We start from the raw sequence: 22,677 nt of genomic DNA on the forward strand, positions 1-22,677 counted from the left end.
ATAAGGTTTTTATGATAGAATAGAATCTAGCTTGTAATGAAACAGTTTATGACAGTCTTACAGAAGTTTAGTATTTCCATTAAATCTTCTTTTAGAATAAATCTGTGTAGGAAAAAAAAGTGGATAAAATATCATATAGAAAGTTAGATGACAAAATATTTCAAAATATCTAAGTGTTTGGCATAAGTTGCACTATTTAGCAAATTTTAAATGTTACCAAAATTAATCTGTCACGTATCTTTGTAATTAGAGAAATAAAATAACTTTTTCAGTTGAGTGGTAACGTTAATCAAGTCCCAAATAATGTGATTGCAGTTGTTCTGGTTTTTTGATGGCATTTTGTTGGTTTTGATGGTAGCTAACACTGGTCAGTAGCTCCCCATGTATAGCCTCAGCAGATGATGAACTACGAAAAAAGGAGTTTTCTCGTTCTCTCTCGTTCCTAGTTATTTTCACAGCAACTGTTTTGAAATTCGGTTATCACAGTACTTGGTGGAAAAAAGTATCAGTGCTACAGTCTGACACCGTTGCATAGACCTCAGATAACAGACTAGTGATAGAAATTGACTAGGAGGAATCAGATGTTCCTTGGAAGAAATATTTTTGTCATCAGTCTGTTCTTGGGCACACCATATTCTAGTTCAAAATTTGAGCTAGGAGTGTGCATGCAGTAAGAGATCTGCCTTTCTCTATGCTGTATTCCTGGCCTTTTATTTTCTTTTGAAACATGCTCATTAGTCACATTTTCAGAACAGCTTTCTTCAGTCTTCTGCTCACAAATCAGCAGTTAAGGATATTTTTAACATGTTACTTTATTCTGTTCTCCAGAAATTCTCCCTCAACTCAAGGTCATTTAATCTCTTTTGGCGTAAATTATTGGTTAATGAACTGGGCTATGACTTTTTTTTAAACTTTATCAGAGTAAAGTTTATTCTTCTCCTCCTTGAATGGTTTTCAGTGCCCAAAATGTCTGTACCAATGTCAGTGTTGTGTTATGGGAAAGTGTCAACATGTAAGTTACTGAAAAGCTGGCTTATGTCTCCATCCTTTCACCCCCAACCTCTACCAAAAAAAACAGGTGTGCAAATCTCACTCGGGCATTCTAGGGAAAGGCTTGGCACTATCTCACTCACCAACCATTCTGGAAGCTCTTGAAGGAAGTCTTCCACTGCAGGTGCAGAGCAATGAACAGTCATTTCTGGAGGATTTCATTGCTTGTGTACCAGGATCAAGTGGTGGACGACTTGCAAGGTAAAACTACACTGTTGCTTGTGTATATGACTAGCTATAGAACTGTAATAGCTATTTTAAAATTTGTTAAATAAAACTGTATGGCTGTATTGTTTCCATAAAACATGTATGTATTCAGACTTTCTGCATCCTGTCTTAGCTGGAAGTCATATTTGTACAGAGTAAGAATTTCTTTTGGGGGGGCTATAAGAGATTTTAATCTTAGGTGGTTTTATTTGCCATAGGTGGCTTCAGCCAGATTCATATGCTGATCCTCAAAAGACATCATTGATTTTGAATAAGGATGACATTCGATGTGGTTGGCCAACTGTGATTACAGTACAAACAAAAGACCAGTATGGGGATGTTGTTCATGTTCCCAATATGAAGGTAATTATTGTAATATTGGCTGTTCATCTACTTGATTGTGCTGTCTTTTAGTTTTTATTGTAGGTATTTCACAGAACACTCTTGTATAGAGCAGAAAGTGGCATTTGTAAATTCAGTGTAGTCAGACTTTTTTACCGCTAAATCCACAAAATTATCATATTCTGTTTTATGCCAACACCATTTCATGCAATTTATACCTTGTCTGTAAAGAGCTACACATGTGTAATTGGGGAAATAATCAGTCATAAGTGGTGTTTGCTGGTGATGACATGTTAAGGTGACAAGAATCCATAGACTTTGTGATGAAAAAGAAGGAACCAGAAGCACATTGATGGACCATCTTATTTTATTTTAGACTAGAACAGTACTTTTACCTTTTCTGTTTCTAATATTTGGAAGTTCCTGTAGTGTTTGCAATTAGTAAAAATAACTAGTAAAAAGTAGGGTTCTTGGATTTGCCTTCATGCTCTTCAGTTAATCACTGTCTTTTAATACAGGAAAGAAAGTGTTCTTGACAGCCTTAGGTAGAGTTAGAAGAACTTTGGACATTTTGGAATAAAACCTGTGTAATAGGCTGCTTGATTTAAAGTAGCAAAGCAATACAAACAAAACAAATTAAACACAAAATGGTTTTTTTTTTAGTTCTAATAAATTAGGCTATTTCTGTGTTTTAAAGCTGATTGTTACTGTGAGATAGTTCAAGCCCTAAAGTAGATGAAGTACCATTTACAAAAGCATGATTCTTTCGATAAAAGCTCTCGAATTTATTCTTTGCATATGATGTTATAATTGAGTTACCTTACAGTGAGCTGTAAACTTAATAATAAAACAGGGGCTCTACAACAGTAGCACAAGAATCATCTTAGTCACAAAAACAGCTTGAGTGAAACTTGTATGTGTGGTTACTGACTTAAATTTGTGACAGAGGAAGTGGAAAACTCTTAAGTAATGATTTTATCATATCAATCAGGAAAAGGATATGTCAAAATGTTAGCAAATGTAGGATGAGTAACACATAAACTTACAAACTTATTTTCCAGGTGGTCTGCCTGGTTTTCCTCAGAAAGCTGTGTAAAGTACTACATTACCTTCAGTAATGGAGGTCTGTGGTACCTCTGGGGAAAAAAATCAGTTAAAATATGCATTGAAGAGCACAGTGTAAATGTACAGTGCTGATGTAGTAAGACAGCAGAGCAAGGCAAAATCCATTTTGGCCACTGGTGATCCAGATCTTTCAGTCCCTGATGATTCCCTCTGAAACCTGTGCACTCATTCAGAAGGCTCTCTTTCTGCTTTGTAGCATTTTCTGTTGTGGGAAAACTTCACCATGCGTACCAGGCTATGTGCTCCTTCCCAGGGAGTGCTGTGGGACTGGCAGAACTCCAACCCTTACTGATGGTGTGCCAAATCAGTTGGGTGCTTCTCTCCTGTACACTGACATTTTTTGGAGATGCTGTGCTTGGCTTTGCAGACGGTTAAGAATAGATACATTGGGTTTTGACACAGCTGGATTTACAGTGAGTGCTATAAGCACTGTACTGTATCAACTGGAAAATAATGTGTTTTCTCTCTAAATCATGTTCTCTATTCCACATCATATTGCAGGTAGAAGTCAAAGCTATTCCCGTTTCGCAGAAAAAAACATCCTTGCAACAAGAACAAGTTAAAAAGGTACAACGGATACCAGGGAGTCCTGCAACAGCTGCTTCCCCTAGCAGCGATATGACCTTTGGAGGACTTCCTTCACCAAAGCTTGATTCTTCCTACGAGCCAATGATAGTAAAAGAAGCTCGATATATTGCTATTACAATGATGAAGGTAAATTACTGTCATTTTAGCAATATAACTATAAAATTCAGCAGTCAAAGTGTGTAAAGGTATGTGACATAGAAGGAAAGAATTATATTTAATCTGAAAATACATTGGTTACAAATTATTCTGATTATATTTAAGTTCAACATAAAATTAGGTACATCAGAAGAACCAGTTACCTAAACTCTAATGCAGTTAGGCTGAATTAGCATTCAAAATAAAAGTTGTCTTTGATTTTGATTCGACTGGTTAACAAATTAGACTGAGTCACTCAGGAGAAATAAATTAGCTGTTGAAATGGTGGAGAGGAAGTCAAGCCAGTGTGTCCGTATAGAGCTGGAGTGTTGCAGTGAATCCATGTTAAAAACTAGAACTGGTAAACATAGGAAAATATCAGAGCTCAGCATAGTAAAAAGGTCATAGAAATGATTTGTGTATCAATACATAACTATTAGGCAGCGTCTCATGAAATGAGCCAGTGTCAAACAGATCAGCTCAGAAATGTTTCCAGAACAGTTTTTAAAGAGATGACAGCTAGTGTTGATTTGAGTATATTATAGCACATGCAATAAATTTACATATATGTAACATGTATTGACCCAGTTAAGAGATGTGACATAATGTGTACAACTAGTAGTTGGACAGCTTAATGAGATATGATTAATCAGGAGTTAGAGAAGAATAATACTTAGTTTAATCACTATGGATTTATGGGGGGGCAGAACCACCAAAGTAGCATCTTTTAGAGGGTACAGGGTCGTTTTTTGGCAAAGGATAGTGCTGCAGTACCTCTTTGTAAGCAGTGCAGCTTGTCCTAATGGATCAATGAAAGAACTACTGAATCAACGTAGTGCACAACAGACGGTTTAAAAACTCGTTAAATCACATGCCTGAAAATATATTTACAAACAGGGAGTGTATATAAAGGATATAAGGGTGACTTTGTTGGTTTGGGTTTTTTTATTTGGACTACTGCAAAGATCACTTCTTGCCTTGATGCTACTTGCCACTTTATAAAGTAACTTGAGGCAGGGCAGAAATACATTATTTATTCTAAGTTATGACTGAGATTTCTGACAACCATTGTCCACAGGAACCTTCTGCTTCTTTTCCAGTAAGAGGTGTCAAATCTGTTCATGCAACTCTGAGGGTGGTATATCTTGTAATGCAATTGGATACTGTGGAATAAGTGATGGTGGTGCGAGTGCAGGGTGTTCAAAAATTCTTTTTTAGATTTGACAGATCCTTTGAGTGATGAATGCTTCATATTAGGTCATTAGTGTGTAATGTTTTTTAATTGATTTGGACCAAGTTAAAATGAAAATGCAAGTATTCCTTTAAAGTCCTCTTAGTAGATAATAACAGTATGCATCTTCATAAAGCTAAAAGTAAAAAGTAAAGGACTATACCAAGGTAAAATACAAAAAGTATCTCTCTTCTTGTTGAGACATGCTTGATTTCCATGTTAAATGCCTTTTCAGGGAATCTTACCAAGGTTCCTTTCAGATTAGGTCCTTTCTATTAAAAATTTCAACTTTATGAATTCAAGACAGGGTCAATATTCTCTTCTACTCCCCCCCTCTTTACTAAGCACACTCATTTGAGTGTAAAATGCAGATGTCCCCGATCTTTATACCAACCTACATGTTGTATCAGTACTTGATACATCTAAATATGATTATAAAATGTAGTTTTTCACTTCATGACAATAAATTATGACATGTTTGGGGGACTGATACCCAAAACTACGTCCTTGTATAGACACCCAAAGTGGCTCATCTGCATGTATGTTCAAATGTTCTTATCGTACCTTTTGTTGGTTTTGATTTAACACGGGAATCTGGTAACTCAGCAACTGTTGCACCCTAGAGAGATTCTTGCTGAGGGACTTTTGGCACTTCTAGGACTGCTGTTATTTACTTATGGGGCTTTTCGGAGCAGTGATTTCATAAGAAGCTGTGGAAGTGAACCATGTCTTTTTTGTAGTGGAAATCGATGGAAGGATCACCTCAATATAGAGGGGGTTTCTTCTTCACTTGAAAGAAAGAAATTCCACTAATAAATCCACTGGGCTGTTTTGCAGTTTTTGACCCACAGCATGTTTGCTTTCTTACCTTCACATGATCTTCAGTGTACTACCTGAATTCAAAACCTTTTCGTACAAGTGAGATTAGAAGAGATTCAAAGACTTGACTGTGAGCAGAGGCATTTTGTTAGCAGTAACTGTCTTTAGTATCTAGATAATGGCTCTTTAAAGAGAAAGTATACTCTTTTCATGTATGTGTATATATTTCTGTGTTTCGGAATTTGTTTCTGATTCCCTTATAAATGCTTCTGGTGAGTGTAAAGTTAGATTAATGTATTCTCTGAGAAAATACTCAGCTTTTTTTTATTCAAGACAGTAGTATAACTGATTTTATGTTTGAATTCAATCTGTTTATAGGCATATGAAAATTATTCCTTTGAAGAACTACGCTTTGCTTCACCAACACCAAAGAGGTAAAAATTAAAGAATTTCTTTTTGATGGGGACTTAAATTAACATGTCCTGTCACTTCTGTTTACATCCCCCCCCCACAAGCTGTGACTGACAGGTAGAAACAAAAAAGTCAAGTATTATTATGTATTTTCTTACATTTAGTGATTTATTGTTTCTTAATTGTTCTAATGTTGATTTCTTATTTGTATTATTTACTCTCTGGATGTGTTCTTTACTGGAAATAAATGTGGCATGGAGAGTTATATTTTCATACGAAATAATGGGAAGTTAGTACATTGAAAAGAAAAAAATTGTATTTGAATGATCTGATAGGAAAAAAAAAAGTTAATTTTCCCAACTCAACATTACAGATGATCTCCAAGAAAACAGTAACTGTTTAATGATTTTAATTGTTTTGTTTGTGCCTAGACCCAGTGAAAACATGTTGATCAGAGTCAATAATGATGGTACATACTGTGCAAACTGGACTCCTGGAGCTGTTGGTCTCTATACCATTCACGTTACTATAGATGGCATTGAAATAGGTACTTGATTTTCACTATATTTAAGCATAGATTTATATAATATCCACTTTGTATACTGATAAATTTATGTCCTGGTCCCCATAAGGTTTAATATTATAGTTCATAGCAAAACTTAGCAACCAGGTTTTGGTTCAGAAGCCTTCTATGTAAATCCCTCTTCTTTGTCAAAAGGTAAAAAAGACCACAGTTATTCTCACAAATTGTGTATTTATAATGTGGTTAGACTACCAGATTGACAGATTCCCTTATTCTCAACCCTCAGTGTTGAAAAAAAATGTCTTACTTCAGCTGAAAGTGGCAGAGATGTATAGTTAAAGGGGAAAAAAAACTAACCCAACCATGAAGAACCTGAGGAAAGGGGAAACTGTTCATTACAATGCAGGAATAAATATTTTCATTTCTTTTGTGGAAAATTGAGAAAATGTGGTCTTAACTGAGACTCTACTTGAAGTCCTAATTATTTGTACTAATTTTTAAATTATTTTGGTTCCTTCCTTGCTGAAAATTTTTTAGTTATCTTGCTAGTCCTAGACTACACTAGACCACACTGTGAGATATTATGTGGAAAGAGTGTACCTCCAAAAAACACTCTGTGTTGAAGCTCTCATGTTAGTCATACTGGTGGGATGATGAAGATGGTAGTAGAAACATTGAAAGCATTGTAGTTAGACCCCGATCTGATGGGAGGGTTTGAGTGAATTCATCAGCAATTCCTCTTTTTCAATACTGTACAACACCTTTTGTAAACACATAATGATACTCATAAATACAAATACATATAATTCACATAGAATTGGAGTGAGATGCTATTTAATATATTAACTACAGAAGATAAGATGTATAAAATATAATTATTAATGGTTGTCTTTGTTCCTCAAACAGGAACATTTGCCTTCATAGGAGCTTCCAGTGCACTCAATTATATTTTTTCCAGTGTTGGTAATTAAAGGTGCTGACTGTTTATAGGCCTTGTCTGGCTTGGCTTTTCAGGCTCTTAAGTTTCTCACATGTTGCAGTTAGCATCTGCAGCAGTACAGCATGCATAACTAGAAGCTTTCACTTGCACTCCTCAAACGTTAAACTCTCTGTTCACCACTCCTTGAAAGTTACATCTCTGTAAATTTCCACAAATGAAAATACAAATGTTTAGAAAGTAATACCTTGCACCATGAAGCAACTGCAAGTGTTGTTTATGGCAGAGAGATAAGTGGTGATTTTGTCTACTCTGAGTTGTAGCACAGATAAACTGTAATTACTGTTTAACTGATATATCCCCTTATATTTCTTTTTTTAAAACTTAGTCTTTGTTTGATTATAGATGCTGGACTAGAAGTGAAAGTAAAAGATCCTCCGAAGGGAATGATACCGCCTGGAACTCAACTTATTAAACCAAAAGCAGAGCCTCAGCCAAACAAGGTTTGGAGAACTGGAAAAAAAAACCAAAAACAAAACCAAACAAAAACCACAAAGCCAGATAGTTATATTTGGGTGGAATTGGGTGGGGGTTTACTATCTTTTAATATATACTTTATCATGTATTAATTAATGGTGCAGGACTTGAGGATATTTGCAGATCACTTTAATATGCTAAATGGAATGAAATTAATATACTGGATAAAAGGAAGCATATTCATTCCGTTTTCTTTCTGTCTATCCATGAATGAAATGGTTAAAAGCTCCACAGAAACTGCCTTCATCTCAGCTTATTACACAAACATTGAACAGTTATTATTAAAGCCACAGACTGAATTCTGCACTATTTTTCTTTTATATTTTACTATGAAATTAATTGCACAAAGGCTTTACAAAGATTTTGCTTGTTTTGTCTTAAGGATCTTCAGTCAATACTAAATCCATAAGGAGTTTCTTTAGTGATATTTCCCTTTCTTAGAATGATGGGATTTTGTTTTTAAAAGGTATGCTTTCTGTAGCTTTTGACTTCCCCATTTCACCTTATTGCACCTTATCATTCCATCCTGAAGGACTAAAATAGACAAAAGTAATGAAAACACGCCAAAATGTGTGGCAGTGCTATAAGGAAAATGCCCAGGTGAGGGAACCACCTTGCCCTTCCTTTAGATGCAAAGGAAGGGATATTAAATGAGGCGCTGAATGTTTTTTTCATGGAAAAAACTTGTATGAAAAAGATGTGGAATTCTGAAATATCAGAAGGTTGTCCTTCCCTGTCTTATTACAATTGGGAATGGGGTTAAGGAATACATGGTTACCAAAAGGATCAGGTGTTTGACAAATTCTTATCTATACAGCACATCCTGATTTTTTTTTTCCATCTTTTAGAGTAATCTAGAGACAGTAACTTTGTTGTATGGTTCCCCAGTCCATAAATGCATCCAGCATCTGATTCTGCTACTAACAAGATTCTTTTTCCTTGCAGCTACACCTCAAAATAAAAGTAATAAATGTACTTTTTAGTTTGCTTGCAATCTTTTATACCTCACTGCAACTATTTTTATTTTCTCCACAAGAAGCTACTTTTAGACTTTCTCCCTTCTCTTGGAAGGAAGACTTCCTTGTTAGTTCAAGTTGTATTCATTAAAACTCCCAATTCCTACCAAGGGAGATTTATCTCACATGACTTAATGATAGCTCTGTCCAAGCAGGTCATCATGTGTTGTTTGCTGTTACCAAGTTGAGGGACATCTGGTTTGAGATGAGATAAACTGCTGGATGGAAGTTCTGTTGTTCTTTTCAATTATTATAGTGGAAATTGCAGTGACTGGTTCACACATAATAACTCCATGTTGTCTGTCAAGTAACAGTCTTCGTGAGACTTAAAAGAACTTGACCAAAGTTAGTCTTCTGGTGTTCTGAGATGTTACCCAGTGTTTAATTCTTTCCCTATGTTGTTCTACTTGTATGTCTTGTTTCTTGTTTCAAATTGTAGTCTCTTTGAAAAAGGAGCCATCCTTGTCCTGTATATAGTGTCTGTAGAGCCTGCTGCAAAATTAAACTAGACCTTTCATGGTGAATCATATAATCACTCTTCTTTCTTCTGTGCCATAATAAATTACAAAACAAACCAGATTAAGGTAATTCTTTGTGTATGAACAGCAGTATTATAAATAATACGGAAAGGTAATAATTGCACTGTGCTCTGTGTTTCTCAATCCAAGAATGCAGATTAGACATGTATCAGTCAAAGACAGCCCAATACACCAAATCATGTTTCACTGAGAAAAAGGGCTTAGTTGAGTTCTAAAAGCTTCTTCATCATCTTTGTCAGCCTGAAATTTCAGACAGTGATAACCAAAGTTTATTCTCAGTGGTGATCTGTTTTCAGCTAGAAGCACCAAAATATTTTCATTGAGGCAGTGGAATGTTCCAAGTTTTTAGTCAAACCTTACTGGAATCACAAGTTGAAAAGGGGTACTATATTACGATTTTATATTTGTATTCTTCATTTTCTGGTATTTGAAGTCAGGTACAAATCTGCTTTTTCTGTCCATCCAAGTTAGTAAAGGGAAGATTATGATAGTGATCTGTATTCAGTCTGGAGTATGTGACCCAGGTTGGCTCCTCACTGGCTGTGAAGCCTAAATTAACTAATTTGCAGGAAACTCCATTCTGCATCCTATTGAGGAAGACATTATCTTTCAAGCTATGTAATGTAATTCGTTGTAATTGGAACCAACTAGAAGAAAGCAGTCCTAATTTAACTGAATTTGAAGGTGATCCCTAAACAGTTTGCAGTTTTCTGACAACTAGTTAGCTACTGCAAAGGGGGAAAATGTTTTTTCCAGGCCTGTGCAGTCTCAAAATCTTGAGTGTGAGTTCTTCCTCTAAATTAAGGATTTTAATCCAGGTTATAGCAAACTGTCATAAGATTTTCGGAAGTAACATTTTGGATTGATAATGCAAGGACCCCTAATTTGTAAGGCTTTGTTTATAGGCTTCTCTATATTGAGAATGCTGTCAGCGATGATTCAGCCTTGTACTTTTACAAGGATCTTGGAAGTCTTAGTTTTGTCTGTTGAGAGAATCTAAATATTTTGAGTAAGAGGATTTTTAATAAGCAAAACATTTGAAATCCTTTACATGTTTCTGGTTTTTTTGTTTTGTTGGTTTTGTTTCTTGGAGGTTTGGGGTTTTTTTTAAATTAGCCTTAGAATAAATACCGTTTCTTAAAATAAAAAATTTCTTTAAGGGAAAAAATAATTCATGCACTTAGCTGTTATCTTTCATTATCTTTCACTGAGTTTATTCCTTACGTATAAGTCTGTGCTTCATGTTAAGGATTAAGTCCATACTTCCATTGATACTTTTATTAGTTTTACTTGTAGAGTTTTTGAAAATAACCTTCCAAGAAAATATATATGCTTTATACCATATGCGTAAAATATATGCACCTCTTAAAACAAGAGACCAAAAGCATGGCTTACATTTGTTCTTTATGGGACAGGTGCATTCATACACCTGAATGGTGAAAAAATTAAAGTGTGTAACAACTGGGAGATTTTGGGGGGGTTGTAGTAAGTTAAACTGATAATAAGGAGCCTCTGCTCTAACCTTTCTGTGGAAAAAGGAGAAACTATTGAAATAGCTATTCGAAAATTAAAGAAATAGATCTGTTCTTTTTCTATATTAAAATGTCTAGTTAAACTCTTTAGCTAAGGAAAAGATCCACATTTTGGTCAAAAAGTTGACTAAAGAGAATATTACATAGTGCAAGTGAGAATGGTAATCCCAGGCTGATCAGTTAAGAGGTTTGAAAAGGCAAATCCATTGAAACTTGCACGAATTAATAAAATATGTGTGTTAAAGGCTCAGGAGCCTGTACTGATCATTGTAGGGAATATCAGAAATATTTCCAAGACTGAATCAATGTCTGTGTTTACATTTAGGGGTTTTTTTTAACACTATGATTTTATTGGTTATAGTAAAAAAGTGAAGTTATACACAGCAGCCATGGGAAACTAGCAACAAACTGTAACTCTTATGACTGCCGTCTTGTCACTGGCATTTCAGAATCTGTTAAACCTATTTCTTTTTACTCTGAGAACTCTGTTCCAAATTTTTTCTTCCTTACTGTCTTTCTTTGCTTCTCTTAGGTTCGCAAATTTGTGGCCAAGGACAGTGCAGGGCTTCGTATCCGTAGCCACCCTTCCCTTCAGAGTGAGCAAATAGGCATAGTGAAAGTCAATGGATCCATCACTTTCATTGACGAGGTAATCAATAAGACATTTCTACTGAAAAGTGGGCTAAGATGTAAAGTTAATTAATGCAAATAATGGGGGTTTTTCCATGTTTAGATGTTGACATGTACAACCTAAGAGCATAAATTGCAAAAATCTGAATTTACTAATTTAGTTTTTCAAGCTGTCATTTTCTTTTAATTTACTTACTTCAAAACCTATGTAACAAACATTTGAGATTCTGATACAAGAAAAAGAAGTTTTTAGAGTTCATCCTATAATAATATCTCTTAAAATTTAGCTTTTCATGACTTACTATTTTAACACTACACAAAAATTCAGATGTAGCTGTCCTTTTCGTTACATCTGTAACTTACAGATTTGAAGGATCACTAGTGTGTTAGACTCCTGTGCATGTATTTTTCTTACAATATAATTTCACATACAAAGAATATTTTTGCAATTTACGGAGTTATATCAGCAGTGAAAAAATGGGAAGTGGGGTATTTATGAAGCTTATAAAGGCTTGACTTTCTTTCCTCTTCTCTCTCAAATTCCTATTACTGCATGATTGGATTTAAATTTATCTTCATAGCTTTACTTCTATAAAGATATACCTGTCATTGCTTTGAAATTCTGATTCCTCTTTACTTCTACTTATATTCTATCAACATAGTAAAGGTGGTTGCTTCTTTGCTGCTATTATCTGTCTCTCTGAAGTCTGTTAATCCTTGCTAGCTGCAGAAGTTACAGGAGGGCATGGCTCCTTTTTGTTGCTTGTTTCCCATAGATCCACAATGATGATGGTGTTTGGCTGAGGCTGAATGATGAGACAATAAAGAAGTATGTTCCTAACATGAATGGTTACACTGAAGCCTGGTGTCTGTCTTTTAACCAACATCTTGGCAAGAGCCTTCTGGTACCTGTTGACGTAAGTAAAAGGTGCCTTTGAAAAATATCCAAAAGTACACTCTATCCTCATTACAAGACTTTCTTTAATTAAGGCTGCAAATAAGTCCTGAGGTAAACAATATTTTAGTTATCAAATATAACCTTAAATGTTTTTGGAGTTTTGAGGGCTGTTATGTAATGAGGGTGGAGTGTAGAAAGGTATGAGGCTTATGTTGAAGCCTCTCTTCCTAGACGAGAAACAGAAGTGCAAGGACTGCTGTAATAAAAATAGAATAGTATTACATTGTGGTCTGCACCAGGTGTTTCTAATGCTAGATTGCATTTTCTGTAAAGTGGTCCACTGGGGCCATGATTTCAGAAGAGACTTGTAGCCTATAGTGAATCAGTATAATTGAGACTTTTTTTAAAAAAAACAAACCTGAAAAGTTCTTTAGGCTCTGTATATTTTTTGTGAGTTTTACACCTGAATCCTTAAGTTATCAATTTATTAGCTAGCCAGAGAATCCCATAGCTTTAAGACTGAGTAAAAAATTGAATTTATGGTAAGAGTAAGCGTAATTTATTTGAATAACTTTTATGGTGATCACCATCACTACAGTTCAAACATTACAGCTTTTCTGGAAACAAGACACTTTTTTTTTTAAATGCAAAGGACAGAAAGAGAAAACTGTATTAGCCAAACCAGTGTTTATTAAAAAATTTATGAAAGTGCAGGCCTTTCTGGCTCATCTGTTTTCATGCATTCCCCAGAGTGGGCAGTACCTTGATTTCTTCTAGGCACAGTGTGAGAACCAGATCTAATTGCAAATACTGCTTTTTAGTTTTGATCTTATATAAGGTATATATATAGGTCTTATATAAGGTAGCTGCTGTTGCAGTTGAAGATAGTTAACAAATGTTTCATGAAATTAAACACTTCCAGCCAGTAATATCATCCTGTTGATGTTTTTCGGTTACAGAAGAACTGAGATATTCCCAGTTCCTGTGAAACTGGACTATTTGCTAGTAGCCAAATCTAGAAATTCAGAAACCCCTGTGGCTGCAGCTTGTGTTCTGACACACGCTGTTATGTGATGTGAATAGGTCTTCTTCCTATTCACCTTCTTGACTGTAAATTATTTGTTGATATATTTCTATTTGGAGATTTCTTTCAATAGAATTCTTGTTTGGAGGATTACTTTGTTATTGCATATGGGAAGCATATTATTTTTGCACTCGGACGTCAGTCACTCAAATATGCCTGTTGTCACGCTGTGTATCTAGTTTACTCTAGAATATATGAGAACGTGGGTAAAAAATAAACTTTGCTTAAAATCTTGCCTGCATTTTTGTCTTAAAAAATTGCTACAGTGTACTTTCATGAAATGTTAATATTTTTATGCAACAGTTGAATTTTAACAGTTCACCCATGATAAAAGTGAATTCACGTTGACTAAGTAATTAACTTCTGTAAGTCTGGATGGGTATTATATTCTGCTAGACTTTTTTTTAGTTGTTTGGGGTTTTTTTAGTTTAGTTATTTTTAATACATTTTTATGTGTTGAAGGGAGCGCTTTTGAGCTCAGCCGTTGTGTCTGTGGTTAGCAAGACCTTATTGGCTGGCATGTTTTATATAGCTCTAGCATTCACTTAATTCCAGAGGAGAGCATATGCTGTGCTACTCTGAGAAAAGCCTGAAGGAAAATGGATGTGATAAATAACTGAACATTCAATCTTGATAATATAATCTTGAGGATTAAAATTTCATTTGAGTAAGTAGGCCAGGTACAATCAAATGTGAAAGACAGTATTCGATTTTCAAACATTTCACTCTCTACCTCTGTAAAGTTCAGATAAAATATTATCTCTTTCCTTAAACACTGCTATGAATTATTTTTATACCATTCAATCTATTAAAACCTGTTAGATTTGCTTAAGTTTCTTTTAAGTAACAGTTACATTACATCTTGAATAACACAAATCACGTGCTTTCTTAGCTTCTGATCAGTAAGCAGCACTCAACAACAGCAACTCAACAGCACTCAGCTGTTCTAACAATGAAGGAATGTGCAAGAGATGTGTTTTAGCTAGTTTCAGATGGAAAGTGTCTTTGCACAGCTCTCATATTTTCAAATTTGAAAAAAGTTGAAAATATTTAAAAAAATTTTTTTCTCTGAATTGTCCAAAAAAAGGGCTGTGTTTGTAAGTTGTCAGATTTCATCAGTACAGTCCTCTAGAGGTGAATGACTCATGTGGCAAAAGATGTTCAATTAAATAATAAATGCTGAATGTTCATTAGATAAAAATTGTGATACTATCCGTATCTGCTCATCTTGTTCTCTTGATCTGGGTAACTGAATGACATAATGAGCAGAATGTAATAAAAAAAATATATATGTTAACGTAGAAGATTTTTTTGAATGCAAACTGTTTGACCAGTAGTGGCTTAAGAATAATGCTAGAGAAAGTCTCTTGTGTGACTGAAAATACAAATGGAAGATCAATTGACTGAATTAGTCATGGTATTCCCTGTTCAAATAGATGTCACATTACTTTTATTAGGCTCCATTTTTATTCAAGTCACAAGTGTGCAGACTTGTCAACTCCAATCACATTGCTCTGTCACATTTAAATATGCAGGCCTTTTATAATCATCCCTTAAGTAAATAAAATCTCTCAGTATGTTTTGTAAAATATGTGAAAAAGTATATTTTTAAAAGAAAGTTTCAATTATTCTGTTTCATCACTGAATTGAACAGTAAACAAATAAAAAACAGTAGGTTTTTAGCAGTGTTAATTTTGGCCTCTTCTTGACATATATATTATATCTACGTTTTATGTAGATTTATTGGCAATAACTAAATATTTCATGATAAAACAAACACTGGATGTTGTGAATTTCACAACTATACTGTTTCTGTATATTTTTTTCAGAACTATTATATTTAAAGATAAATGATTATAGGAAAACAGAGATCCATGGTAGTTACCAATGTTTTATTTGAGCATTGGTCATTTACCTTCTTAGAAAAATCTTCAAAGTCAATGCTCTTCTTTTACTGGTCTTGTCCTTTCACAAGGAACTGCTATATAGCCTCTGATCTGAAATAGTGCATCCAATCCATTGTAGGTAATACAGTTATAAAACTGAATTTAATAGATTGTGATTTTGGATAAGCTGCTTCCATCTCTGGCAGTTATTTTTCCCACTGTCTTATGGCATTCAGTTAACTGTTTTTGGAAAAATACTTGTTAAGTTCCTTATGCTGACAGTTATGTATTCATGCTTACACATGGTACTTAGTGGAAAGGATATAAAAGGGTGCACACTGGGCAGAAGTAGACTTTTATCTTGGTTAAGCTCTGGAACTTGACTTTTAAAAAATCATATACTAAGGAAGTTTTTGTTACTTCATTTTAAATGTAAAACTTCATAATGTAACTGATGCCCAGTTACATTATTACATTCCCCAATCAACATAGGCAGTCAGGACTGAGAAACTGAAAGCTTTTCAAACTGTTATTGCAGTGGAAGAAGGAGCCAAAACTAGTATGTAGGCTACAGTTTTTGATCCAGAACCTCAGAGAACCGAATGTTCTGCGGAAATATTGAAGGACATTTGCAAGAGATTTCTACCATTGTTTTGAGCACAATGGAAGGCAATTGGAGAGTAAGACTATGTTGGGTAAAGTGTCAAGATGGTTGTTTAAAATATAATACTGAGATTTTAAATGCTTCCTAATGGTTTTGGTATCAAAACAAAGTAATTTTTGAAGTGGGGTTTTTTGTTGTTTTTTTCTGAAACATTAAAGTTTATTGGAAGAAGTATGACTTCCTGAAATTAATTTTAAGTTCTTGGAATGGAAAGTTTGAAATGGGAAAAATAAACTAAATCTACAGATGGTAGCAGAAGGACTAAATATTAAGCTTTTCTGTTGTCATTTCTAATCTATTCATCTAAACTGGTATAGAGTGTTCTAATAGCCAGGAGATTCTCAAGTTCCTAGAGCAAAGGAGAGTTTCTAGTTTGATCTTTTTGGTGCTGGTAAGATGACATGGTCCCCCTTCACTGCTGTTGGTTTCCCTTGTGTGTTTTACACATAGAGATTTATGATGTAGAAAAATAGGTCTTTGAAATTATTTAAATAATGTAGGTATGGATAGTCCATGTTTCCCTGTGCAGTAGAATTCCCTCAGAAAATAGGAGATACGCTGCAAAGTAATACATCAGGCAGTTTAAGTATGTTGGATGCCTATGAAGTCCACTTTCATGTAAATGCAGACTTTTTTATAGTTGTCATAGTTTTATGTCAAATTGGTGAGCCTGTACTCTGCCAATATTCCTATCTAATACCCTCCTCACCTTCCCCAAAACATACCACTAGTGTATTGGTACCTCCTTCAATTTTGGCAAAAAGTACTCTATTCTGGAGAAATGCTGGTGTTTTGACAAGTCTTTTTTGTCAAAATGGCAAATCGTTTTTATTACTGAAAATTGATGTTTACAAAGAGTATATAGCTAGATAATTTGCTTCTATCATGAGATAAAAGCATGAATTTAGTTACTTTTAATATGTTTGTGTTCTTTCAAGGAATACAGATGAGGCATGTCGAGGGTGTTTTGTACTTGTTTCGGCTTGAAAAGATTCACTACCTTAACTACTGTTAAATTTTCATGTGACTACTGTCCAGGGATTTCACCTGGTTCCCTTATCAGGATGGGGATAGGAGATTAGATTTTGATACCTCTGTTCATGTAGATAAAATGGTTACTTTGTCAAAGGGATTCCATCATAAATATGATTACTTGTACTGATATATATATATATATTATTACTTCTTTCATTTGACAGGAACAGTGAAAATTTCTTTGAAATGAGTAGAAACCAGCTTATGGAGAAAAGATGGCTTCTTTTTCGTGTTTTCATGATCAAAAAATGCTGTCCTCACGGTTCTGTGGGAGGAAAAAATACACAGAACAGCAGTGCTCATTTCTGTAGTGTGGGCAATTGGTTTTAAAATTAGTGGCCACTGTATTTGGTTGATGGTCATTCATAACAAACTAGTAAATGCATTGTACATTTTACAAAACCAAAGAAATCTTAGCAATTGTTCTCCATATAACACTGAAATTTTTGGCTCTGGTAAGGAGTACGATTTTGATGTGCAAACTGGTGAAATCTTTCTGTGCAAGTGAACTGCTTTCAGCAATGGTGAGCTTAGCCCTTCTGCATCTCTTTAGCTCTGACTTGGTGACTAAAATTCCATGTGCATTTGTCTTGCATTAGTTGAAATTATCTTTCAGAACTGCAGAGTGTCTTGCTAGAAAACTGCTTTGTGATGGGACCAACTACTGTTTCATTGTAACAGCAGTGTGGGATTTTTCTGTGCATGAAGTCTCAAGCTTTATAAGAAATGTCTGGCTCTTAATTTCTGTAAATGGCATGACACACTACATCCATTTTGAGCTTTTGACATACTAAACTGTTTCTGTTTAATGGATGATTTGCCATGGTGAACAATGGACTCAGGTGACTTGATTAGGAGAACAAAACTTTCCCCTTTTGCAAAACATTCTACTAGTAAATTTACTTGTGTAGAAAGTTTGCATTATAATACCTTGAGCTTCTTCCTCCAGTATTTCTTTGTTCCCATTTCTTTGTTGATATGTCTTTTTTTTTTAAACTTTGTTGCTCAGAATGTCTTTAATGCTAGCCAAGGAGTAAGGGATTTGGACTTTTTTTCATGGACTTCCAAAGCTTTACCCCCTAAGGTGAGTTAAATTACAGGAACAGTCACACTGTCTCTCATGTTTTCAGAATGCACCTTATGACTCAACTTAATACTAAATATTCTTTGAAGTCTGTTTTACTGCGAATTATTTTTACAGGAAATAGCAGATTTGCATAGGGTGCTGTATCCGTGTCTCTTCCTTTAGGATGAGAAAAAAATACCAGGGCAAATTATAGAATTTTCATTAATTCATAAGTAGCACTCTCCTTTTTTGATAAAACAGATTAGAAGTTCAGAGAGATAGCCTAGTAACGTAAGAAAGGCTTTAATTTTCTCTTAGTGCAGAATTTACTAGTAAATTTTTTTCTGTCTTTGAAGGCTTCACACGCTGTTGCAGCATCTAGTAGGATGAAATTTGTATGAGTAAGGCCACAGATACTTAATAAATACTCCACCCATTCTTAAACGTTTTTAAAATTATGTAGTTATAGGAACAGGTTATGTTAAGTACAGTTAAGCTGTTTAACTACAGAAATGTTTGTCTGAATAGCAGTGCTGTAGTGATTTTTGAGATCCATTTTTTTTTTCATATTAACTTTATAATGAAGATGGCATTGTGTTGTACATTTTGGTTTAGAGATTTTAAAACTTGTTTGTCCACTGAATCTTTTTCCCCAGAATAGCAAACTTTATTATAGCAAGATCTAAGCAATATTTAAACTTTTTTTTTTCCTCGAAACAGTTAACCTCAGCTTGCATTAACTTGCTTTGTAAGTTACATATTTACATAAGAGTCATTTTTGTATAAAAGCTTCTTGAAAAAACTGCTGTATTAGTCTGGAGATAGTGCACAGACTTCATACCAAAAAAAAGACGGAAAGTAGTGATAGTTAAAGAGATCAGAGGAAATTGCATTGATTTGAAAGGAAGTAACAAGAGCAGAAGTTTGGTTTAAATCTGACAAAAGAAAGTATTCTTTTATATAGCAGGTAGTGAACTTGGACGGTGGTGTTACAGGAGATTGTTGAGGCAGAAACTATCAGCATATTCAGAAGAAATTAAATTTATAGAAATCAGATTCATAAATAAACACTAAAGAAAATAGGGTATGCCCTAACATTCATAATAAATATGTTAAATGCTGTTGGTATGTAAAGGACAGACTACTAATAAAGACTTGTATTCTGCTTATAAAGAGCATCTCCTGTTGCTGTTGCTGAACTCAGTATACTAAATTAGGTGACCCACTGACTTCATCCAGGAGGACATTACATAGTTCTTAACTTTCAGATGTTCCTTTGAAAGCACCTCTGACTTTCACTGTAAGCAAAATAGAGCCCCCTTCTGCTTCTCACTTGCTTTCTTCTGATATAAATGCATTTTCTTTTCTCCCATCCCTGATATTTTTCTTTACAATAGCCTTTTTGTTAAGCTGTAGCTGGCTCAAAAATCAATGCTAAATTTTTTCTTCTTTTAGTAACTGCAACCTTTTCTTGGTAAGAAATTCAGAAAGCATGTTCTCATTTCAGATTTGGATATATATTTCATCAGTAATTAATATGAGATGAAATAATAATAATGCAGTAATATTTTTATGAGCATTTACAGTCTATGGTATTGCTGTTACTCTTTGTTATAATTTTGCCTTAAAGTTAACAATATATTCTGAATGTGAAATCAAAAAGAGAAGCATTCCATATGGAGAGAGATAATATTCAAAATTTCACAAATACAGAAGGAGGAATGAATGTGTATCCTGATAAATGTCAGTGTGGAATAAGGTTTAGTGAAAGCAGTTAGATTTAAAAAATTATCTCCAAGGTTGGATATGAACCATTCCTTTTATGTAAACGGTTACATTTATACCACTTTTGCTTCAAGAGAAATATAGTGACTTTTCAATTAATGTGCAATTTACTAGTAGTTAGTTGTTTAACATTACACAGTAAAATTAGCAATGTAACTAGTATCTCTTTTAGCTTTGAAATTTACCTTTTTTAGTCTTGAAATATTTCCTATCTAAATAGTTCAAAAGTGGGATTAATAGGTTTTATTTTGTTCTGTTTTGCCTTTTTTTAAATTTCTCAGGAATCTAGGTCTAATGCTGATGATTTTTTCAAAGACCTAAATTCGCACTGTCCACAGGAAGCAGTGATGCAGGAACAAGATATACCATTCCTTCGAGGTGGACCTGGAGTGTACAAGGTAGTGAAGACTGGCCCATCAGGTCACAACATAAGAAGCTGCCCTAACCTTAGAGGTATCCCAATTGGAATGTTAGTTCTGGGAAACAAAGTCAAGGCAGTGGGCGAGGTATGGATCCTTGTAGCTTCGGTTCATGTCTTCATAGATACCAGTATGTAACAGTAGTAAACACAACAAAAGAATCTGCCTCTGTACAGGTTTGCTTTTCCAATCCTCATGATAAATACTGACCTTTGAACTTGGTTTGTATTATAAGTACTAATGCAGTTATATCTTTTGCCTTTTTGCATTGATTGAAATAATGTTAAAATTGTACTGCAGTTAAATATGCTTACTTATATGTTTCTGTTACAGTATTCCTTTACAAAATTATGTTTCTTGTTCTACCTTTTTGTCATATTCTTTGAAAGAATTTTGTTTCATTGAAAAAAAGTTTTCCTAGGACCTAACCATTTAACAAATTACTGTGTTTCTCTGTATTGATTGTATTAATTTATTCAGTTGCTGAACTGTTGTTACTGTTCTCGATTGTCCAGCTGTGGTGTTTTATGGTTAAGAAGGGCTTAAGGATGAAGTGTGTCATGCTATTTCCTAAATATAATGTCAGGAACAAAATTAATACTCATAAAAACTTTTCATATTTGACTTGGTCTAATAATTCTACTGTTGCAGCCATCAATTAGAAGGTATATTTTGGTGACTATTTCCTCAAGTTTTTATTCAGGCTTATTTGGATGTTCTAAAATTGCGATGTTGGTGTTTTGCTCCTTCCGAATGTAAACAGGTCTAATATTTTTGGAACAACTCCTAACTGTAAATTTACCATAAGTAGGTTTAGTACTTCAATCTGCCTCAGCCTGTGGCCTTAATTTAAGAAACATTTTTTTTTTACATTTGCTTTGTAATACGATTGGAATGAGTGTGTTTTTCAGATGCTATAATAAGTTGCTGAATCACGCTACTGAATTATTTGAAAAGTCAATAAATTTTGCTTTCTTTATGTGTGTGCATCAGGTGACTAATTCAGAAGGTACATGGGTGCAGATGGATAAGAACAGCATGGTAGAGTTCTGTGAAAGTGATGAAGGCGAGGCATGGTCATTAGCTAGAGACAGAGGTGGAAACCAGTACCTCCGACACGAAGATGGCAAGTGGTTGTTTTGTTTTATTTTTTAAAATTAACTTAGAAAAAGTTAAGCAATCTAAATAGGAGAAATAAAGTAGGATCTGAGTTTTGAACAGGTATCATATTTATGCATTTTCATTTGAGTTATATGTTACACAGTTGGACTTGAAAGTTGTTTATAAACAGTCTTTAGATTTTTTTTGAAAGGACAGTTAAAAATATTTTCCCCACGTTTTCCTCTGTGCCAGTTATGGTTACAGGCCATAAGTTTAACCGTCTTTCTAGCTATGGGGATAATTTTTAAATAAGTAATTGTTCTTTTTGTAGTTTTCTTTGGTCTTCTTTGTGTCTCTTGAAAAGCAGAGCAGAATGAATTCTGATCCTGTTAAGTTTGTTAATTTTGTCACACGGCATCCTGTTAAAAACCTGTTAATATGTTTTTTAACACTGTATTTGAAATTAACATCAAATTAGTTAAATTACTGGCTCACCTTCATGGTGAAAAATATTCTTAATACCTAATCACAGTTTCCCATGCTGCAACTTCTGTTCATTGTCTCTTGTCCTGTCCCCGTGAACCTCTGAGATGAGTCTGGCTTCATCTTCCCTGAACCCTTTGATTAGATAGTCAAAGGGAGCAATAAGATCTCACCTTAGCTCTCTTTTTCTCAAACCCACATCTCAGCCTGTCTTTAGATGTTGTGTACTCTACTGCCCTGAATATCTTGGTGGTGTCTGCTGAACTCATTTCCGTCTGTCTTCTGATGGGGAGCCTGAAGCTGAACACAGCACCCCAGCTGGTTCAGTGTGTCCCTCTTGTCTTCCCAAAGTCTAGTAAAAATTACTATGAATCTTCATTAGCATGATTTTGTTACAGGTGTTCTTAGAAACATTTAAGGTTTTTCCACAAATACTGTAATTTTGGTAGAGTTCCCTAGAGGCTGGTTTGTTTCTACTTGCTCAAAGAGTTAATTTCTTCAAGATTTCTTTCTTTTAATCTATATTTCTCTGTTTTCTGCATAAATCTGGGCATTTTCAAATTATAATCTTCCCACTTCATTTATAGGATTTAATGTATCTGTTTTCCAAAAGATGTCTTTATGAAAAGCTTTG

The 22,677-nt window shown here is 34.4% G+C and overlaps 1 protein-coding gene across 14 annotated transcripts in view; it reads left to right on the forward strand.

Moving 5' to 3' along the window:
- Window positions 1–22,677, forward strand: part of MYCBP2 (MYC binding protein 2) — a 180,696-nt gene that overhangs the window by 109,483 nt on the left and 48,536 nt on the right. For 6 of the 14 annotated variants that reach the window (XM_051780370.1, XM_051780383.1, XM_051780369.1 and 3 more), the window contains 11 exons: window positions 1,079–1,251; window positions 1,476–1,620; window positions 3,226–3,438; window positions 5,876–5,931; window positions 6,340–6,455; window positions 7,774–7,871; window positions 11,525–11,641; window positions 12,399–12,539; window positions 18,199–18,273; window positions 20,322–20,546; window positions 21,453–21,585. In XM_051780370.1, coding sequence (XP_051636330.1) covers window positions 1,079–1,251; window positions 1,476–1,620; window positions 3,226–3,438; window positions 5,876–5,931; window positions 6,340–6,455; window positions 7,774–7,871; window positions 11,525–11,641; window positions 12,399–12,539; window positions 18,199–18,273; window positions 20,322–20,546; window positions 21,453–21,585 — 1,492 coding nt within the window. The remainder of the gene's footprint in view (window positions 1–1,078; window positions 1,252–1,475; window positions 1,621–3,225; window positions 3,439–5,875; window positions 5,932–6,339; window positions 6,456–7,773; window positions 7,872–11,524; window positions 11,642–12,398; window positions 12,540–18,198; window positions 18,274–20,321; window positions 20,547–21,452; window positions 21,586–22,677) is intronic. The other 8 variants (XM_051780372.1, XM_051780377.1, XM_051780375.1 and 5 more) reach the window with 7 other exon arrangements.

The sequence above is a fragment of the Manacus candei genome, unplaced genomic scaffold (genome assembly GCF_025592945.1).
Source record: "Manacus candei isolate 608988 ecotype Guabito, Panama unplaced genomic scaffold, ASM2559294v1 h1tg000014l, whole genome shotgun sequence".
NCBI lineage: Eukaryota > Metazoa > Chordata > Aves > Passeriformes > Pipridae > Manacus > Manacus candei.